This window comes from Mus musculus, chromosome 18, assembly GCF_000001635.26.
Source record: "Mus musculus strain C57BL/6J chromosome 18, GRCm38.p6 C57BL/6J".
Lineage (NCBI taxonomy): Eukaryota > Metazoa > Chordata > Mammalia > Rodentia > Muridae > Mus > Mus musculus.
Window position 1 is genome coordinate 76,290,884 of NC_000084.6, and position 22,442 is coordinate 76,313,325.

General features: G+C 40.7%; 1 protein-coding gene across 6 annotated transcripts in view; it reads left to right on the plus strand.

Moving 5' to 3' along the window:
• The window catches only part of Smad2 (SMAD family member 2), a 70,659-nt gene extending 49,794 nt beyond the window's left edge, over positions 1-20,865 (plus strand). For 3 of the 6 annotated variants that reach the window (XM_017317842.2, XM_030250351.1, XM_006525699.3), the window contains 6 exons: positions 2,027-2,101; positions 7,565-7,618; positions 8,900-9,112; positions 11,196-11,333; positions 11,500-11,644; positions 13,724-20,865. In XM_017317842.2, the coding sequence (XP_017173331.1) occupies positions 2,027-2,101; positions 7,565-7,618; positions 8,900-9,112; positions 11,196-11,333; positions 11,500-11,644; positions 13,724-13,847 (749 nt within the window). In that variant the 3' untranslated portion in view covers positions 13,848-20,865. The remainder of the gene's footprint in view (positions 1-2,026; positions 2,102-7,564; positions 7,619-8,899; positions 9,113-11,195; positions 11,334-11,499; positions 11,645-13,723) is intronic. The other 3 variants (NM_010754.5, NM_001252481.1, NM_001311070.1) reach the window with 1 other exon arrangement.
• Positions 20,866-22,442: the final 1,577 nt, after the last annotated feature.

Sequence of the window (22,442 nt, forward strand, 5' to 3'; positions counted from 1 at the left end):
CTTCAAATATTAAGAGGTTTGGACTTAGGGTTTTTTCTTTATTCTTTTATTTATTTAGATAATAGTGTTTTATAAAGTAGCAAATTGGAAATAAAATATAATAATTGCTTTCCTGGACACTGTCAGTTGCCAGTGACAGCAAACCCAGAGAACTTACTTTTGGTCCATTTCAAAATAATTTTCTTCAAAATTTTTATTGTTATTATTTGAAATATCTATCTTTGTATACCCACGTGCATGTGAGCGCAGGTGCCCAGAGTTCAGGAGAAGACGGTGGCTTCCCTGGAGCTGAGCCCCTTAACTTGGGTGCTGGGATCTGAATTCTGGATCTTTGTAAGAATAATCCTGCTCTTAACTTCTGACCTCTCCAGCCCCTGAAAGAACTGTTGACAGTTTTTTAAGTGCTAATGCTTTATTATCCATGTATAGATAAATAATAATAGAGAATGGTAAAGAAATAAAATGAGATAAAGTGTTTTAAAATTGAGCTTTCTTCTTAGAACTTAGAAACATTGATGTTCAGACTAGCAGAGCTCAGCTTTTTAAATTTTCTTAGTTTTAATCTTTAAAATAGTATATGATGATGTCAGTTATTTTTTATTGTTTGATTATATTAAAATAACTTGAAAATTTTTAACGTTAGCCATTTTGGTACACTGACTTCTAATGAGAATTTAGGGGCAGTCTGCTTGCTTTTGCTTGTTCATTGTTGTGTTTTTGTTTTTTGTTTTTCAGACAGGTTCTGACTATGTAGATCAGGCTAGCCTCACACTTACAGAGACCTTCCTGCCTCTGCTTTCCAAAGCTAGGGTTTAAGGTACCCTTCTCCCTATTGACTGATATGAGAATCTTTTTTATGTCATGTGCTTGCATTATTTTGCGTTACTGTTAAGAATTGAAAATGATGGTGCTGGAGAGATGGCTCAGCGGTTAAGAGCACCGACTGCTCTTCCAGAGGTCCTGAGTTCAAATCCCAGCAACCACATGGTGGCTCACAGCCATCTGCAATGAGATCTGATGCCCTCTTCTGGTGTGTCTGAAGACAGCTACAGTGTATTCCTATACATGGAATAAATAAATAAATCTTAAAAAAAAAAAAAAAGAATTGAAAATGGTACTCTGCTGAAAATCTTTTGTACTTTTTTCCCCTTAAAATCACAAATGATGAAATTGTATGCATGCTGTTATTGTCTTTGAAATTTACTCAGCTATACAGATGCATCTTGAATATAAATATTTTATTCAGAAAATGTATTAGAAATGATGTTAGAATCCTAATTTTCTAGTAATTTATGTCTGTTTTCTGCCTTCAGCATTTAGAATTGTTAAGCAGTTAGGAAGCTGAGCAGAGAGGTGGGAGCTTTTTCAGTTAGAATCCAGGTTAGGGGGCTGGAGAGATGGCTCAGTCGTTAAGAGCACTGACTGCTTTTACAGAGGTCCTGAGTTGAATTCCCAGCAACCACATGGTGGCTCACAAACATCTGTAATGGGGTCAGATGCCCTCTTCTGGTGTGTCTGAAGACAGCTACAGTGTACTTATATTATTTAAAAAAAAAAAAAAAAATCCAGGCTAGGTCAGTCCTGAATCATTGAGTCATGTTACTTTTTTCTCTCTCGATACATTGGTGTAGTCTGAAATCAGAGCTGTGTGTCCATCCAGGCCTGGTGCCCACTAGTGTTTTTGTTTTGTTGCTTTATTTTTAATGAGAATACCAATGTCTTTGAATCGTATGAGAGGCATCTATAAAGTTAGGTTTTTTTGCTGTTGTCCCAAAATATATATTCATGAACCAGGTGATAAGTAGTATCTAAAAAAATATGCCAAGAAAGCTGGATTATGGTACTAGCGGTGTTATGGATTCACCTACAAGAGATGGATTAGAGCTTCAATTGCAAACTCAATCTTGGTTTTTATTATAATACATAATTTCTTGGTTTTCCAAGTGATTAATTGCTTGTATTTGGTAGCTGAGAGAAAAAGCAGTATTCAAATCAACTATACTTGACTTGTTCTAAACTTTTCTAGAAACACCACCACCTGGATATATCAGTGAAGATGGAGAAACAAGTGACCAACAGTTGAACCAAAGTATGGACACAGGTAAGTACTAACTTCTCAGTAATTAGCCATTGGTTTAGCCTTCTGTGATCTCAGAGCATATTACACATCAAGAATATGTGAGGATAAAACTTGAGTGTGGGGCTTAGTAAGATGGCTCAGCGGCTAAAGATGTTTTCGGCTATAACAGCCTGAGTTTGGTCCTCAGATCCCACAAAGCAGAAGGAGAGAATCTCTTGACCACCACGCATACACTGTGGAAGGCACATGCTCATGTAACGGCTGCCCATCACAGTGAGAAAAACAACACAATTGTGTCAAGAGTGATGTTTGTTGGTATCCAAACTTAGAAGTTGAGAAATGTACCCCAAAAGCAAACCCCCCACCTTGACAGTATCTGAACTATCAAATGAGACTCTGTTGTCATAAAAATGAATGTGTATTACTTTGTGCAGTTGGTAGATGTTTCCCTTACTAGAGTTGAATGAAAACCTGAAAGTTCTCAATGCCTTTTTGTTTTGAGTATTCTGAGCTGCTGTTTAAAGTTTTAATCACCCCATGAGTGAAGAATACCTTTCATAAAAGACCATGGTCACCCTAGTAGCAGGTTTGTAAGAAGGATTTGAGAACACAATAGGAGAACCTGCATTTCTGTGTATCTTTAACTTAATAGTGAAGTCTGAATTATACAAAATACTTTGTTCCTTTCCTGGTCTAATTTTGATTAATTTCTGATAGTTAGCTATTATATCCAGTGTTGGGAAAGTTTTAGCATATAATAATGAATATTATATGCCTCTGAGCTTTATGCTATTTGTTAAGTGATAAATTCTATAACTCAAGGAAACCAAGTAGGGTACCCATGTAAGTGCTTTGATGTCATTGTCTAGTGTGATTTATTCAACCTGTCCAACCTTAAGGATTAGTTAGTGTTTTAGTCACAGTTTTATTGCTCTGAAGAGAAATCATGACCAAGAAAGCATTTAAGTTGAGGTCTTGCTTACAGCCTTTGTAGTAAGCAAGGTTTAGTCTTTGTCATTACCGTGGGGAGTATGGCACTGTGCAGGCAGGTGCTGCAGCAGTAGCCTGCATTAGGCAGAAAGAGCAGAAACCTAAGATGACATACTTCCTTCTACAAGGCTACACCCACCAGTTCTTCTAATCCTTTTAAATAGTGCCACTCACTCATGACAAAGCATTCAAATATTTGAGCCTGGGGGGGACCCATCTTATTCAGATCACCACAGTAATCCAAACTGGCCTGAAACTCAGTATGAGGCCCAGACTGCCCTCTAACTCAGATCCACTTGCCATGAGTATGAGCCACCACCTCTAGCCTAAGTTATTGTTAAATGGATTGGCATTGAAGGGAGAGGGGAGGGCTTTATATCAATTTCATTGTTTGATTCCTTCCATATGTTAGATGTCCAGGTAAGATGCCTTTGCTGTAGCCAATATTTATGTCTGGCTGTAAGAGTTACAGATAGATAGATGATAATCTAATGATCACTGGAAATAGCATGTTATACATGTTAATACACATTGTACTTGGCTTTTCAGTTAAGCCTCATTGACACTGAATATTTGTTAATGAACATTATTTTTTTGTTTTGCACTGTCGTAGCCATTAAAACGGTCTTGAAAGTGGGTAGCATATAAAGTTGTTGAGCATAACAAGTGAAATATTACTCATACTTCTGTATTAGGAGTATTACTATAACAACTATCAGTGACATTGTGGAAAAACTGGAGTCCTCATATATTGCTGATAAGAATGTAAATTATAATCATTTAAGTAAGTTTGTTGTTCAGATAGTAGGTATAAGATTACTGCATAGTCCCATCGTTTGACTTCTAGATCTGTACCCCAGAGAATTTAAACAGGTCCACGTAAAACTTGTGCAAGAATGTTTGAATTGTAAATATTATATGTATCATTTCCAAATGGAAACAACCCAGATGTCTACCACATTTTGAATGGCTGAACAACATGCAGTGTGTTCCTAAAGTATGGCCTGAAACCTGGGAGAACACATGGCCCTGCTGACAGCTGTGAAAGGAAATAGTTTAAAGCCATTCAGCTTGTGCTACTGTCGTTATAAATATTCATTGACTAGTATAAAAATCAATAAGGTTTTGAGAATGTGTTTCCTTATTGGTAACATAGTGTATGAATTATATAGGTACTTAATGTATTCTACTTTTTGAGACTGGACCACAGTCACGAAGGGCCATCATCACACACAGGGTGGCCTGAAACCCAGCACACTGGTCCTAGACTCATGGGTACCCTTCTGCATGAGCCTGCCAAGTTGCTGGATTATAGGCATGCACTGTGATCCAGGCCATGCTGTACTTTTAAAGCATACATAGAAAACTGAGATCAAAGAATAAAATTAAAGAACTAGAAAATACCTATAACTCCTGTACCTGGAGCCCACATGAAGGGGCAGGAAATAAGCAACTGAGAGTTGTCCTCTGACCTCCCTGTGTGCACTGGGACACAAGTGTCATGCACACGAGTTTTGTGTTTTAGTAAAATAACAATTGTTTGTTTATAACTACAAAGTAAATACATGCATAATTCCCTATCAAGGAAAATGTTAACTGAATATCTTGTGCAATTATGATGATAGAAAATTCCACTGTCTCATACATGCTAGGCAAGGCCATTGCCACTCTTCTGGACCCTCAGCACAACTCCTGTATTGTGTGAGGTTCTGATGATATTATTAATTGTGAGAAGAATGTGTGTGAGTGTGAGGCTTGCGGGTGAGGTGACTACATGTGTGTGTGGGAAAGTGTGTGTGCGCACAGTGTGTGGACAAGGGTGTAGGGCCTGTGTGGGTCACTGTAGCTAGCTGCAGCTAGGTAGGTTTTGTTCTGGGTCTGCTATTTGCTGCTTTCAGTTTGTGTGTCTGTTTTGCTGTTTGATAACTGTGGCTCTATAGTACAACCTCTACACTCACCATGCAAACAGAGTCTGATTCCTTGGTATTTACTCAGGTGAACTTACATCCTCCACACAAAAATGTTAGCTTGGGTGCCTACAGCAGCTTGGTTCATAATTTTAAACATTTGAACACGGTCCATCCAGACAATGTCAGAAATGACAAGATGTGGTGGCACTTTGGGTATAAACTAAATGAATAGCCGTGATCTGTAAAGGCCATGGGTGTGCTGCGCAAGCCCAGCGGTCTCACACTGTGAAAATGCAAACCTTCTGAGGATAGTAAAGACTTGTCGGGTTATAGAGAAAGAAGCCTGGAGTAGGTAAAGCCCATACATTGATAGTGCAGTGAGGCTGGTCTGTGTGAGAGCAAAAATGGGGGAAATGTATTATGTGTTTGTCAAAAAAACTTACAGAAAATAAACACAAGAGTAAGCCTTCTTGGAAACTTTGGACTCTTGATAACAATACGTGAGGGTAGGTTTAGCAAATGTAATGTATCTACCCTTGGGGCAGGGAAACGTGGACGGAGAGTCAGGGATATGAGACTTCTCTGTACCCGATAATCATGCTGTGCCCCTAAAAAATTCTGAAAAAGAAATAGAACTTTGTGTTTTCTATTTGCAGTTAAGTTTAGTGAGTCTTTAAGACTCACTAAAGAAGATCCCAAATTGGGGAAAGTGTTTGCATTTGATTTCTAGAAACTTGTTTAGATTCTAAAATGTGTAAGTCAAAAGTGAGAGAAAAAACAATAATTAATATTAAAAAGTGGATAAAAATTGGACTGGAGAGATGGCTCAGCAGTTAAGTGCACTGACTGTTCTTTCAGAGGTCCTGAGTTCAATTCCCGGCACCCACATGGTGGCTCACAACCATCTCTAATGGAATCTGATGCCTTCTTCTGGTGTGGACTCACATATAAAATAAATAAATCTTTAAAAATCTTAAAAATGTACTACTTATAAACAAAAGCAATTATAAAAGAGTTGCTGTTCTAAGGCTATTAATTTGGCAAATGTCACCACACAGTGATACTGCAAAAAAAAAAAAAAAAAAAAAAAATTAGCTTGTCAGTTCTTGGTAGAACTAAACATTTTGGGAGTGAACTTTGATATGTAAAAAACACACAAAGCTCCCTTTCTGAGACCTTCGCCCTACAAACATGCATGAACTTGTAAGCAAAAGATACACAAAAGTATTTCTCTGGATGCTTTAGGTGAAGACAGGCACTTCCTGTCTTAATGGATGGAAGGAACTCTGTCTCCTGTGTTTACTAATTCTTTATTAGTCTTCCTTGAGATAGCTGGGGAAGTTCTGAATATGTGACTCAGCTCAAAGCCAGGTGTCCCGCTTAGTGGGAAAACCCTAGGCACAATACAGACAAGTGTATCTGTTGTCAAAGCTGTTCTATTTAACTGACACGAGCCCCAAAATGCTTCATTATCAGAATTAGAACTGAGTCACCAAACAACTTAACCACATGCTCTGCAACCCTGCCTATGAAGAGACATGATTAACTTTTAATATATCTTGAGCCACCTAAAGATGGGTAAATGACCAGGACAAGAGAGTCAGCAGAAGAGCAGATGTCACAAAACTGAAGTAAAACATAAATAATTATAAACTAAGAGAAATGGAAATGTCCATTTAAGACAGGACCTCTTAGCCTGCCGTAGTAGTATACAGCTTGAATCCTAGTCAGCACTCGGCAGACAGGGGCAGGCGGATCTCTGATAGCAAGGCCAGCCTGACCCAGATAGTAACTCATAGGACAGCCAAAGCTACACATTGAGACCCTGCCTCAAAAAAAGCCTACTCACAATGGTCTCTAACTTGCTCTGTAGCTGAGGCTGGATGTAAACTCCTGATCTTGTGTTTCGGCCACCTAGGATGTGGGCTTACAGCTATACCACCATCCCAGCTCGAAACTGCTTGTGCAGACCATGTTTGCATCTGTGGTCAGTTCTACCTTGGCCATCCAAGTTAACGTCTTGATGGTGTAAATGGGAATGTGTACCGGTACAGCCTTTTGGATGATAACTTAGCCAGTATCTATCAAAACTGGGAAGGCACCAACCCCTAGACCTGGTACTTCCTTGTAAAAACTGGCACCGATCAGGCGCAGCTTGGTTCTTAAAGTCAACAATCTCGTTATTAGCGACCATGAGTAGGCTGCTGTTGGCATAGGTATGTAGATGAGCAAGAGAAACATCTGCACAGAAGGTGTCTAATGAGATACCTCATACAGATGAGCTTACAAGTGTTCCTGTTGGTCATGAGAAGGGGATGACACTAAACAGAAATATATTGGCTGATGTACTTTATAGAATACTCGTGGAAAGGGCAGTAGTGAGCTCGGAGTGGGGACCTGGATGTGAAGAAGACAAGCCAGTCTGTGTCCTGAGAGAGGAACAAGTTACTCAGTGCCTCAGGCACCCTTGTGCCTCATGTGTGCAGCTCCCTGAGTTACACTAAAATAATGTCTGTGTTTATTGTAGCAGTCAGCACTGTTTCCTTGTTACTTGATCAGTGTCCGCTTTCTTCCTCCACTTCAGGCTCTCCGGCTGAACTGTCTCCTACTACTCTCTCTCCTGTTAATCACAGCTTGGGTAAGTAGCTGGGACTCCTCCATTCTCACTGTCTGAAGGAAAGTTCTCTCTGGAAATTGCTTTTGTCTGTCTGAGGAAGACTACTCAGAGGGTGCACACTAGTGTCTTTAAGAACAGTTGGGATTATAGTTGATCCTAAAGGCTTTTTCTTGGTGGTAAGGAGTTTATGAAACAGTCTGAGTCACTAGAACTGTTCTTTATGAAGTTGTATAATTTAAGGTCTTATGGGTGTCTAGGGTGTATTTTACAGTAGCAGTCAGTGGGAAAGATGTATATATACACAAGTCACATATGCGTGCACACACATTTGTGTTGCTTGTTTTGAGCCCACATTTCCCCTGCTGTTTCATATTCTTCAGCTTCTATATATTGAAATTTATTTTATAAAATTGTCATATTTTTTTCTCTTGTGATCTTCCTTTCGATACATCTCGGTAAAAATTGACAAAGATAATTGCACATGGTCCTTGTCTTAGTTAGGGTTTTACTGCTGTGAACAGACACCATGACCAAGGCTACTCTTAAAAGGACAACTTTAAATTGAGGCTGGCTTACAGATTTAGAGGTTCAGTCCATCAAGGCAGGAACATGGCAGCATCCAGGCTGGCATGGTGCAGGAGGAGCTGAGAGTTCTACATCTTCATCTGAAGGCTGCTAGCAGAATACTGACTTCCAGGCAGCTAGGATGAGGGTTTTGAAGCCCGTACCCACAGTTGACACACCCACCCCAACAGGACCACACCCTCTAGTAGTGCCACTCCCTGGGCCGAGCGCATATGTAATATGAACTGTCACAGTCCTCGTTTTCTGTTAGTACGTCATCAGTTTTCGCTTGTGCACACTGCTTCTTACATGGATGCAGATGGGCAGGGAAGTGTGCTGAGTCTTCTCCCAATGGAGTATCTCTTCGTTCTAGGGCTTTTGACTTTGCTGTTTATTCAACTCTATATTTCGTCCTGTCCAAAATTACCTTCACAATGCATTTTAGATACCCACCCACCCAAGTATAGTAGGGTGACCAATTTTCCCTGTTGTGATTATTTAAAACGGATGAATAATCCAGCATAAATTAACTTTATTTGATGGGGAAGTTTAAAAAAACTGTATCTGTTATGATCTATGGGAATAAGTTTTATATGAAAAACACTGACCCTCTGGTCTGTCCTATGGAGACTAGTACAGATGTCCCAGTGACTTCCTCAGCCTCGCCTGTCTGCGGTCTGCAGTGCCTTGTGCTCAGCATCTCGCGTTGTTCAACCAGCATCTCTTCTTGTACTTCAGATTTGCAGCCAGTTACTTACTCGGAACCTGCATTCTGGTGTTCAATCGCATACTATGAACTAAACCAGAGGGTTGGAGAGACCTTCCATGCGTCACAGCCCTCGCTCACTGTAGACGGCTTCACAGACCCATCAAACTCGGAGAGGTTCTGCTTAGGCTTGCTCTCCAACGTTAACCGAAATGCCACTGTAGAAATGACAAGAAGACATATAGGTATGTTTTATTTTCTCTGTGTGAAAAGGTGCAATTTACTCATAATACAGACAGTAGTATATAGTATTCAAGCAAAAGCTTGTGTAGAAAAGCTCAGCTTCATCTCCACCCATGAAACCCTTTGGTATATTACTACAAACTTTTGTCTTCAACTTTATCTGTATTGAGCACTCTTTGGTAAATATGTGTAAAAATGACCTACTTGTTCAGTCTATTAGTCACAAAAATCAAAAAGTCCATGTTCAGTCATCCATCTTCATTCATCCGCTTCTCCCAGTGATGTTATATATGATTGAGAGTGCAATCTCGAGGCTTCAATGTAGAATGCAGGCATTTCTCACAGTCCTGCAGTGCATCTTGGCACTGTGTGAGGTCGGCATTCCTTCCCAGTAATACTGAGGTGCTGCCTGCTGCTTCGTCACAGCAAAAAGTGGAGCAGTCTAGAGGCATCATGCATAGGATTTAGAAGAGATGAATGTAGACCTGATGTGGGAATCCAGGTCTTCTATTGTGCCAGACATTAAGAAACTTGTCAAACTGAAACACTCCCACTTGGTCCTCATTTAAGTTTGAAATGGTTATTTTTTTTTATAAACCTTGTTTGCATTAATAGACTTGTTGTTTTAAGTTTTTATCTCAGTTTACACATCTAATGTGGTAAATTTCCATGATTATAGTATGCATATACATAAATTGTCTGGGGAGCTTAGTATTTTTTAACCAACAAGGCAAAGAGTATAGAACTACAGATAGCGAGCATCACTGATCCCTTCTCCAACCTCAGCTTACTTCTGCCTCGTCGGGATCAACCGTTTCCTCACCTGAGAAATGACATTGATTACCAGAAATTAATGCTGACATTGTAAATGGTAGCAGCTAGTAAATGTACGGGTGGCTTTGTCTGAGCTGCGCAGACCTTGTTACTTTGGACCATCTTGCTGAGCAGGTCAGACAGCGCTGCAGATACAGGCTGTGATAGCCTCCCTGAGTGACTCACATAGGTTTTTATTGTCCGTGTTTTTGTGTTTTAATGAGACCATTTTATTTTAAAGAATATTAGTTTACTCTGCCCTTTTTCATGTCACCCAACTGAATTTTACTTTACTATAATTTTATCTTTTATATTTTTAAAAAAACTTTTGCTAGCTTCTTATGTGATTTGGTCAGGGAATTATCTGAAAAGTCGACTTTTGTACTTAACTGCGATCCCTCCCGCCCCTCCCACGCACCTCTGTGTGTGAGGGTTTCCAGGACTGTTTGTCAGGCACACTGCCCTCTGAGTGTATCCTCCGGGCCTGACCCTCATCCTTCACTCAGAGCTCAATGCAAGATTGAGGTTTAAAGATTTGTTCATTAATTATTAATTTAGTCATTTATTAAAGACACCATAGCTGTCTTCAGACACTCCAGAAGAGGGCGTCAGATCTCGTTATGGGTGGTTGTGAGCCATCATGTGGTTGCTGGGATTTGAACTCGGGACCTTTGGAAGCAGTCAGTGCTCTTAACCACTGAGCCATCTCTCCAGCCCCTCACATAGTCTTAAGACAGTAGAATGGCAGCATCTGTGTTTATCCTCTACCTGTGGTTTGCTGTTGGTTTGACTGGTTATTCCCTCTGCCCCATAACGAAAGCAGCTGCTGCTACTTAGGAAAGTCTGTTAACCTAGTGTGTGTTTGCACTGCAAAGTAGGCGGTTACGTAACAGGGTAGACATGATCTTTTTTATTTTTTTTTAAGTCTTTTCTTAACTTAGTGGAAAATTTGCCCAGACATTAGTTAATTTACTCAAAATTAACTCAATTTTTAAGTGAATTTTAAAACAACAGGTAATTTGAATGAAACCATCTCATTACCATATACTTTCCTATATCATTGAAATATTTTTATGAGCATTACTTCGAAAAGTCAAAATTGTTAAAAATCCTAGAGAAAGATGCAATGCTGTGGTATATTTTGGAATTGTAGTTGAGGAAAGCATGACTGAGCGAAAGTCATGGAAATGCCTCAGAACTGGTTCTGCATGATGTGCAGGCCCACGGAAGAGAGCAAGCCTTCTGAAGCTAATCACCTGTGCTTTGTTTTAGGAAGGGGAGTGCGCTTGTATTACATAGGTGGGGAAGTGTTTGCTGAGTGCCTAAGTGATAGTGCAATCTTTGTGCAGAGCCCCAACTGTAACCAGAGATACGGCTGGCACCCTGCAACAGTGTGTAAGATCCCACCAGGTATGGATTCAACCCTGTAAATAAACCTCTCATCTCACTTGCTTCATTAACTTCGCTAGTTGCTCATGGCTTTAGGAATTAGGAGCTGATTTGCATGCTCATTCTAAAACATGGATCCTTTTAAAAATATTTTTTCATAATATATTTTACTGTTTCTCAATTTTAGGCTGTAACCTGAAGATCTTCAACAACCAAGAATTTGCTGCTCTTCTGGCTCAGTCTGTCAACCAGGGTTTTGAAGCCGTTTATCAGCTAACCCGAATGTGCACCATAAGAATGAGTTTTGTGAAGGGCTGGGGAGCAGAATATCGGTATGACTCCCCCGTTCAAGTTTCGACTTTCTCCACTGTGATTATTTTTATTCTCTTCTTTGTATCTTCTGTAGTTCATGTATGTCTGTTTTCAACAGATCTTTATATAAAATAATAAAAGAAAGAGGGCTAAGTATATAACTCAGTTAGTGGAGTGCTTGTGTGTCCTGTGTGAAGTGCTGGATTTAATCCTTGGAAACACATAATCGAGGTGTTGGGATGTGTCTGGGAGTTCATGGCCATGCATGAATTGCATGAGGCCTGTAGATAAGAAACTTGAAATGACTGTATTATAGAAGAGGAGACTAAATTGGATTTAAACAGGCACTTTATGAAACCAGAGGTGTCTACTTTGTGCTCAAGGGAAGTTTCCTGATTGGAATGGCACGAGACCTGGGTTCTAGAGGATACATGGAGAGTTTCAGGAGATAGAAAAGGCAGTGTCAGTCTGGCAGCAGAGCAGCCCTCTGATTAGAAGGAGGATAAAAGTAAGATTGAACAGTTTCGTTGAGAACATCTGAGTGTAGTCCCCCTCATCGGTGGTCTCACTCTGCATTCTCCAGTCTGCTGGTGTTAGTGAACTGTATCTCCCAGTCTGCTACACGTGCAAGCCTGGCAGAAATTCTTGTGTGTAGAAAACCAGACGCCTGTACTTGGAAGTTGGCTAGAGCATACTGAAAACCCAGGCTTCTACTGGGTTGATAGCATGTGATAAAGAGTACTGCATATATGCTTAGGCACTGAGCTTCCCTTACAGTGCTTTTAATTATGTGTATATCATGTGTATATATGGGTCTGTGCTTGTGTGAATAACAGTGCCTGTGAAATCCAGAGGAGGGTTGTAGATCCCCTAGAGCTGGAGTTACAGGTGTTTATGAGTTGCCATATGTGGGTCCTGGTAACTAAACTTGGTCCTCTAAAAGAGCATGGCATATTCTTCCCTGCAGAGCCATCAGCCTCTTGGGTATCTAGTCCTAAATTCTATTGGGCATGAATTGTTTAGAGATGGAGAGCTGATAATGGCCTTTTATCATGATTGAAGAATATCATGTTGAAGAAGCAAAAGTAATTGTATTGACTGACTCTGTGTAACAAATAAGATAGAGCTAAGTCCAGTGTCGGAGAATAGGGTAACAATGTTCTGTGATCCAGGGAGTAGGCAGTGGTCCCTTTGTTAAAGCATTAGAAGGTTTTAATTTTGCTTTTTAAACTAGAAGCCTGAGGGATGTTACTGACAAGGATGTTGCTTATTGTGTGTCTTAGAGAATTGTAGCTTCAAGTCTTAACATTGTATGGCAAGGATTTAGCTTGGGTCAGCAGACTTTAAATTTGAGCCTTGTTCCAGTTAGATTTCATGGATATGTGTAAAAGTAGGGCTCCATATGTGTCAGTTTACTTGGGGCAATCTTTTCGGGTTTTTGTCTCTCCTCCCAGCCTCATTACTAAGTAGTACCTAAATTTTCTCCTATAGGTGTATCATTTGAGGTGTTAGTTAAATAATAGTATCAGTAGACTAATTTAACTTCAGAAAAAAAGGATGTTTTTGTAAATCTTTCAAAAAGATGGAATTCTGGGGAGATGGCTCAGTTGGTAGAGCTCAAAAATTGGCAAGTACAAGGATTTGAGTGTGAAGCTCTAGCACCCAAAAGAACCAGCCATGGCTGTGAGTGTGTATAACACCATCGTGGGTGGAGATGGGGGTGCTGGGACTGAGGAACCGAGGCCCCGGGGACAGATGGATTCTAGGAGCTTGCTGGCCAGCCAGCCAGTCAGTCCAGCTAGAATAGCGAGGGAGCTTCAGGTTCAGGGAGTGACCCCGACGCAAGGAAACGAGGTTAAGTTGAGGAAGACACCCAACTCCCTTCTGGCTTCTGCATGCACCTGGAAACATACATATGTGCCACACATAAATAAAATTCTTGAAAAAGGACCAAACTCACTAGTTCATTTTTAGCAGTAAATGTCAACCATTTTAAAATTTATAAATATATACACAAGACTAATAATTATTCTAAAGAAATAGATTTTATTTTATACAACCTTCTAGTTTCCTAATTGTTTTTGTGTTCTTTCAAACAGGAGGCAGACAGTAACAAGTACTCCTTGCTGGATTGAACTTCATCTGAATGGCCCTCTGCAGTGGCTGGACAAAGTATTAACTCAGATGGGATCCCCTTCAGTGCGATGCTCAAGCATGTCGTAAACCCATCAAAGACTCGCTGTAACAGCTCCTCCGTCGTAGTATTCATGTATGATCCCGTGGACTGTTTGCTATCCAAAAATTCCAGAGCAAAAACAGCACTTGAGGTCTCATCAGTTAAAGCACCTTGTGGAATCTGTTTCCTATATTTGAATATTAGATGGGAAAATTAGTGTCTAGAAATGCCCTCCCCAGCGGGGAAAAAGAAGACTTAAAGACTTAATGATGTCTTGTTGGGCATAAGACAGTATCCCAAAGGTTATTAATAACAGTAGTAGTTGTGTACAGGTAATGTGTCCAGACCCAGTATTGCAGTACTATGCTGTTTGTATACATTCTTAGTTTGCATAAATGAGGTGTGTGTGCTGCTTCTTGGTCTAGGCAAGCCTTTATAAAATTACAGTATCTAATCTGTTATTCCCACTTCTCCGTTATTTTTGTGTCTTTTTTAATATATAATATATATATATCAAGATTTTCAAATTATCATTTAGAAGCAGATTTTCCTTGTAGAAACTAATTTTTCTGCCTTTTACCAAAAATAAACAAACTCTTGGGGGAAGACAAGTGGATTAACTTGGAAGTCCTTGACCTTCATGTGTCCAGTGGATCTTAGCAGTCGTTCTTTTGTGAGCCTTTTCTCCTGAGTTGCATTAGAAGGAAACCTTACTGGAACCGTCCAGGCTCCTCATCCCATTCCTGTTCTGGTTCAGAGCAGTACAGCAGAATGACGTCGTGCTAAACAGTTGCACTGCTGGCTTCTGGGTTAGTTGTTTCTGAGTCCAGGAAAGGTTTGTGTGGGCAGTAAGTCCTTTTGTCTAATAACCAGACTTCAGCAGATGATAACTGATGTGTATAACCAGTTGTTCTGTTGATTAACTTTTGTCTCAAACATGCACAGGTGGCAGTATAATTATTTTCAGGGCTATTCTAGAATCATCTCAGTCTGTTTCCTTCTTCCAAAGCCAGTCTAATAATAAAGTACCTTTCTGTAAAGGCAGCCGACCTTTTGCCTCATTTTACTTTTACTACCAGGTTGTATTACAGAACAGACCTTTTGTAAATGTGTTAGAGTGACGCTGAGGTCTTGTCAGCAGATAGGGCCATCTGTTTTTAAAGTGTATTGTATGTAATTTATAAGTAGAATGTTATTTTACCTAGCTTCAAAGGTTTAAATATTGTGAGCTAAGCCATTTAGCAAGATTTCTAGCCCGCAGTTAGCTGTGGACTTAGCTCTTCCTGACTTACCCTGGGTGTGTGGTTTGCTGACCTTTCAGCTCTGCAGGAAGGAGATCCCAGCTGTCCTTTGGTCCTCCCTTCTGCAGCACACGACAGTCATGTCCAGTGTTGACTCCTTTCTCGTTTGCAACTCCGTACAAATGCCTGGTCTCCTTTTTGTAAACTTTCATATTTTTGCAGACAAATACTTTTGGTACTTACTCTTTGAGACCATTCTCACATGTATGTACAGTAATCATTTTTGATGCTTTTCAACATTGGTTGTTTTCTATTTGATATTTCTCATTTTCCTATATTTGTGTTTGTATGTTATGTGTTCATGTAAATTTGGTATAGTAATTTTTATTCAAATATTTATTGTTCACCTGTTAATGTGCCATGAACTTCCTTAACTTTTGGGTGAAGGTGAACAAGATAGCTATAGTTCCTGCCTTTGCTAAGAGCAGTTGGTTTAACCCATACTCAAGTGTCTGCATAGGAGGTAAACAGGGTATACTTTGAGAATGGCAGAGACGATGCTTTTGGTAGGATATTAGGAAGGCATCTGGAGAGTGATGTGTAAGCTAACCCCTGACCTAGGAAGAGAAAGCCATGTGAAGAGCCAAGGGCAATTTAACACTGCTGGAACATTATCAGCATCCAAAGGCTCAGGCTCATAGAGACTCACTGTCAGGTATCATGATTGTGCACACACCTGCACACACCCACACGTGGTGATGAAAATGCTTGTTCAGTTTAGAATTTGTTGAAGGTGGGACTGCTTTGTGACAGGCTGCTTCTGTCATCTCACTGTAATCTATTCCTCAGACCTTGTACAGCTTTCTTACACCAGGTCAGTGCCACTTAATTTAACAACTCCCGTTACGTAAATGCTCACCAGTCTGGAGCCTCCCTGCTTGCTTCTGGACGTGTTGCTGCATATCGGCTATCACTGCTTCCCTTCCGCTGCCCATCTTGTGATAGAGCAATTGTCCTGTGCATTATTGCTGTTGAGCCTACTGGAGATCCTTGTACATAAACTGCCCCTTCTCTGGAAGTTTCCACAGACTAGAAAACTTGAGCTGTTGGGACAGTTCTGGGGCAGAGGACAGCTTTGAAAGTGGTAGGAGGTTATCAGACATGTTAAAGTGTTGCCAACAGTGAGACACAGCTCCATGGTTGGGGTTCAGGAATAGGTTTTCTATACCACCGAGCGTGAACAAGTCACCGTGTAAACTCATGTGAAAAGAATTCAGTGCTTATCTTTGCTTTTCACCGGAATGCTGTGGGCATGCGCTACTGTCACCTAGATTTTGTTGATTTCACCTCTTTTGCAAGACTGATTTTTGTTCCAGATGATTCCTACGGCCTCTCTTGGTTGATTTATATTGATTTAATTTCTCCACATTATTTAGCATCATGTCTCAGCAGTAATTTGAAAGCCTTTCTACCAGATTCAAACATTTGGTTGTATTAGGCCAGTCTTTTGGAATGCCACTAAACTGGGCTGTGACTTAAGGACCCTTTCCTGCTAGGGTCTGAGCCACACCAGTTAGACTTACTATCCATCGTTATATACATTTAGTCAGCATAGTTCCTGCCTATTGTTTACCCAGCCAATGTGATTCTGGGACCATGTCCTGGCTCTGGAGTTGGGCTTAGTCCTGTGAGAGTTCCTGTTGTTTTCAGGGCCTATGACTTTGCCAGAAGGAATTTGCATATGTTTTCTTGAGAGCTGAATCTTCTAATTGTGTACATATATGTATGTATATGTACAGAGTTCCTTCTTTGTTTCTTTAATTTCACCTTCATCACGCCTTGGTTGTCAGTTCATCCCGACTAAGAGTCCAAGTCAGTCAGGTTAGTAGGCTTTTGCTGGTTGAAGTCAAAGAAAGCAGATGCCCAGTTGCCTTCCCTACCTCTGCCAAGAGCTGCCCGTATGTGTTTTTAAGCCCTCCCCCTTTTTTTAAGATTAACTACTTGGAACAGTTGTTCTCTTAGGTGTCCTCTTTGCTGGAGAGTAGTTGATTTGGTGGTGAGGTATAAAGTAAGGAGACAATCTAAGTTGACCCTTCCAGCTTGCCTGTGTGTTGCACCTCTCTGTGCAACTATCTCAGGTATGTCTTCACAGGGCAGCCAAGGGCCTTTCCCCATACTGTGGCTTAAGGCTTTGGTGTCCTGATAGATCAGACTTATTACTTGTCATGCTTTTGCCTGAGCACTTTGCTAAACCCAGGCTTCCTTGCACCTTACCCTCCCCAGTCAATCAGCTCTATTTTTTTTTCTGAATGCATTCTGTATTCTTCCCTTAGTGCGATGCATTTCCCTGCAGGCAAGCTAGTATTGTTCATTCCTGGACCGTTGTTGGAGTCTTTCAAATGACTCTGGAATTTTTGCCCAGTTAAAATGTCCCTGTGACTGACAAGTAGCAAACTCAACATTATTTATCATAGTTTAGATGGTAACAGCATCTCCATCACAGTTTGGGGACAGTCTAGATCAGCGGTGTGACCCTTTAGTGCAGTTCCTCATGTTGTGGTGACCCCCAGCCATAAAATTATTTTATTGCTACTTCATTACTGTAATTTTGCTACTGTTATGAATCATAATGTAAATATCTTTGATTTTTGATGGTCTTAGGTGACCCCTGTGAAAAGGTTGTTTGACCACCCCTCCCCCAAGGGGTTGCAACCCACAGGTTGAGAAACCACTGTTGTAAAGTGTCCGATTTATTCCAGTGATGGTGGTCTGTGGTCTGCAGAGGTAGACCTCTGCCATTGGCTCCTCTTCTGTTTTCCAGCTTGCTTGATTATTTTACTTGTTCAGACTACCTTTTGTCCAGGGAGATTGAGGGACAAGTTATTTCTTGGATTATAGTTTATGTGTTTAAATACTTGGAGCCAGAAAATGCTGAGTTAATCTCATGAGTGCTTTTGCGATAAGAATTGGCCTCATGTGTTATATCTTGAATAGAGACTTTTACCTTGGCCATTATAGGTAGCTTATATACATGAGAGTTGCCTCAAACATTTTAGTTTTAGTGTATATGTGTGTGTGTGTTCAAGTGTACACACATGTACCCTCAGAAAACAAACGGTGGGGTTATCTTAACAATGATGAAAGATACATTGTTTAAATCTCAGATCTCAGTAAAGAGATCCCATTTGCTTGTAGACTCATGACACAATCAGTGTATTTAAAATGAAATTACCAGTCCTTATTTGACAGTGCAGCTGGTATGCTGGTGTTCGGGCACTGGTGAAAATCATAAGAAATCAATTACCGCCAATAAAGCTTTCCATATACCTCATCCCTAAACTACACCCAGCACTGAGGGTTAACTTGAAAATCTGTCTCTTCTTCATTTGGGTCTCCCCATGAAATTCCAGAGACCCGGGAAGTACCTCCATGAAGTCAGAGTCCCACACCTAATGCTACTCTAAAGGAAGGTAGTTCAGGCCTGTCTTGGCAGTGAACTACCAAGAAATGATTTTCCAAGACTTCTTAGAACCTCTGTATACTAACCACCTATGTGTTCATTGGCTAGCTTCTGAGTCTTAGAGTGGACCCCAGGTTTCACAAATGCTAGAGATGTAGGATCCCTTGGGAAAAGGGGTGTTTTTTGGTTTGCTATTTTGGGATGGAAGGTAAGGATTTGTACCTTTTTTCTGTCTTGAAGTAATTTTTAAACAACCAAATACGCAACATAAGAACAGATACAAAGCTTTAGCGTGTTGGAAAACGCTCTGATTAGTGTACAACTTCCAAACCAGCTGTTACCCTTCCTCTCTCTGGCTTTAAGGTTCCTGGCTGGTTGCAGTGGTAAACACTAAGTAACTTTATGTTTCTAAGGCTGTATTAAATTGTGCCCTTCACAGTGTTGTGTCATAGGGGGTTGGCTTTGGGGAGCTGAGAAGAAACCTGCCTTGAAGGGCCAGTGCCTAGCTGGTTGCACATTTGTCCTTGCCTCTGTAGGGTGGTGGATTATTGGCTTATAGAGGTAGTTTACAGAGACTGGTTTAAATCACGAGAATAACTAACCAACCCCTGGCCTCTGAACCATGTATGTACATATACCGATCCAGCCTATTTCTTGGTAAAATGCAGAATTCAAATTGGGCACACATTAGACCAGCTTTACCTTCGACTTCATTTACGCTTTTATTGACTCTGACATAAGGTGTGAGTATTTGACTTTCTTTGTTGGTGGCAGTGATCTGTAACACTCAGCACTTTCTAGGTGAGCTAAACCAAGAAAATCCACAGTGACTGGCTAAGGCTGCAACTTCATTGGAAGGCAAGTGAAAAAGCATCAGAGGCCTCCTGCCTCAAGGCTGGCCTCCTGGGAGCTCAGTACACAGTAGTGTGGCTCTGGGCCTCTGCAAGGGCCTTCAAGCTTGGCTGTCCTCATACACGAAATTAGAATGTGGGAGTAGTTGGCGTTGAAGGTCTTCACATTTAAAGGGATATAAAACGATACATGAAACTAGAATATTCATTTAGCTCAGAAAATCTCAACACGTGGTAGGTAAGATGCTATGTAACTTACGGGAACAGGAGACTCGGGACGTCTTGTCTGAAAGTGGGTTTCAAGAGTGAAGTCTGATACACTACCACTAAATGTACTTGGTCTGAGTTAAATAACCTTAAGGTATTTCCCAGCTTCCAGCTGGTTAGCCTTTAGCAAGAGAGCTACAAGTGCATTGTCCTTAAGGAGCCTTATGTACACAGACGTTCTTTTCTCTGCACGTGTCAAGGGAAGGTGACCAGTCCCAGCCATGCCTGGGACAAGGGTCCCAGATATGCAATGCTAAGTGCCAACCAAAGTGAGTCCTAGGGGTCCTGGGAGGAGTTGTCCCCTTAGGTGTCCTCAGGACTTATTCTCATACTGATGTCATCCTAGCTGATAACTGTGTTGGGTTATGCCATGGCTGTCAATATTTTTAGGACTCAACCCCTGTATTCTGTATTCATTACTGTGGATGCAACCTAAGATTTACAATAAATAACACAAAGAACAATGGAGTTGAGTATGGAATGAAAAGAGGCAACGAGCTAGGGATGATCTGTGTAGGTGTAAGTACACTTTGTGTCCTTAGGAGTTCTTGTAACAGAAACCGTGTGAAACTATAGATGTCTTCTCCTATAAGGGAAAACATGGTGTTTGATGCTTTGGTCTCTATTTCCCAGTCTGTCCTGCTTAAGAAGCCAGAATGTGGTTTCTATTTGGTGGATGCTGTCTTAAAATTACTAAATGTGTCATCCGGAAGCAGGTAAAGGAGTCAGTATCCCTGTGGAGTTCTGTCCTACTCTCACGGTGCTTACCAGCTAAGCTGAGCTCAGGAGCCAAGGGAAACCCTGCTCCTGCTCTCTGGTGGTCCTCAGTGGCTGATGCAGTGCACTGTGATGGAGATACTAAAACAAGTGTGTTATTTGTAAGTCTTCTCTCAGTGATTGTCAGACAACTGTGGTGTGTGTGTGTGTGTGTGTGTGTGTGTGTGTGTGTGTGTGAGAAACAGTGAGCTGAGGCTTTATTATAGCTGATTTCCAGTTAAAATTGTGAAATACGTATTTCTTGTCCACACCAAATATTTCAGTCTATTTAATGTATTAAAGAAATAGTTCTGCTTAAGAAAATGTTGCTTAAATGTTCTGTGATTTCTGGTGCATTTTTATACAGATCTGTGTGTGTCTGTGCATTCACTTTCTGCCTTTGCTCTCTGTGTTAACTGTCCTGTTGCCCTCGGAAGGTGGACACTATTCGTAGCATTAAAAAGAAATATTTGAGTTATTTACCATGTCATTATGGGATCCAGTTTGTTTTGATTTGGGTATAAGGTGGTCTTTCTGAGATGATTACATTTTGGTATCTACTGTCTAAATTATGTGAATGCAAAAAGAAAAAGGGATTTTGTATATGTGCAGGTATATTCTTAAGTCTTTTTTTTTTTTTTTTTTTTTTTGATGTGGCACACACGGACTTTGCCTATGCCTTTCTCAGACATAGGCATAGGCCCTCCTTACCCAAAAGCACTGCACAGTATTAGTTACGTGTTTTAATTCCAGTTTGCCTATGGCCAATTAGTGATAATAGGCAACATTGATGTTTTAAACAAACATAATGAAATTCAAGCTTATCCTGTAAATATACTTAACAACACCACATAACTGTGTTTGTTGTTTTGTTTTTTAAGGCCTTGAAAAGAACTAGAGACCTAATCTCAGAGTTACATGATGAACATGAAGTAATTGAGAAGCTTCCTGGTTGAGCCATAACTTCCTGTCTGAGAAAAAGAACGTGCACAGCCCTGTTTGGCTTGGAACAGCCCAAACATTAATGAGTTGAACATTTTTATCACTAGTAAAGCAGGTTTACTATTAAAACTGACATAGCATCCAGCTATAATAAAAACAGTCTACAAAACACTTGTTAACCTTGTTGCTACAACAACCCTTGAGGTAACTTGACTGGAGTGTCTCCCAACCTTAGGAACGCCTGTGGACCAGCCTGCTGTAGTGCTGGTTCTCTGCAGTGGAGACGGTGGCTGCTGTGTGTGTGAAGTGGCAGAACCATTAAGCTCTTCACACTTGGACATCACTCTTCCTCCTCAAATTGAATTGCGTTCCTTTAGTACAGGAGGCAGAAGTGTGGATGGCAGGCTGATGTTATCCCCTGTATCGTTCTTTAGTGGCACACACGTCCAAGACAGAGGGTGAGGACTGCATTAGCTAGTGAATATTTGTGGGAGTAGGGCAAGAGGGTTCAGTAGGTAAAAACCCTTCTTGTGCAGACTTCTATACCTGAGCTTGATCCCCAAAACCCACATGAAGGTAGGAAGAAACGTGTCCTCTGACCTCCACATTTGTCTACTCACACAGCATACACAGAATAGTAAGAAGTTGTGTCTCTTCCTCCTTCCCATCCGTTCATCTCAGACAGACTTTGTTTCCATCAAAATCAAGACAGTCTGAAATTTAGAAGTTCACAACAGGAGTCTGAAAGTCTTCAGTGAATAGGCATGTGAGTATTTGTAAAAATCCTTTTAACTGATCGTTTTGGTGCAAAGTAGCAAAAAGGTTTATGCTACTTTGTACATGTTAGGACTATAGGATTTGCATTCTTTTTTTACTTTTTATTAGGTATTTTCCTCATTTACATTTCCAATGCTATCCCAAAAGTCCTCTATACCCTCCCACCCGCCCACTCCCCCTTTTTGGCCCTGGCGTTCCCCTGTACTGGGGCATATAAAGTTTGCGTGTCCAATGGGCCTCTCTTTCCAGTGATGGCCGACTAGGCCATCTTTTGATACATATGCAGCTAGAGACAAGAGCTCCGGGGTAGGATTTGCATTCTTAAACATACTAACAGAAGGCAAGATC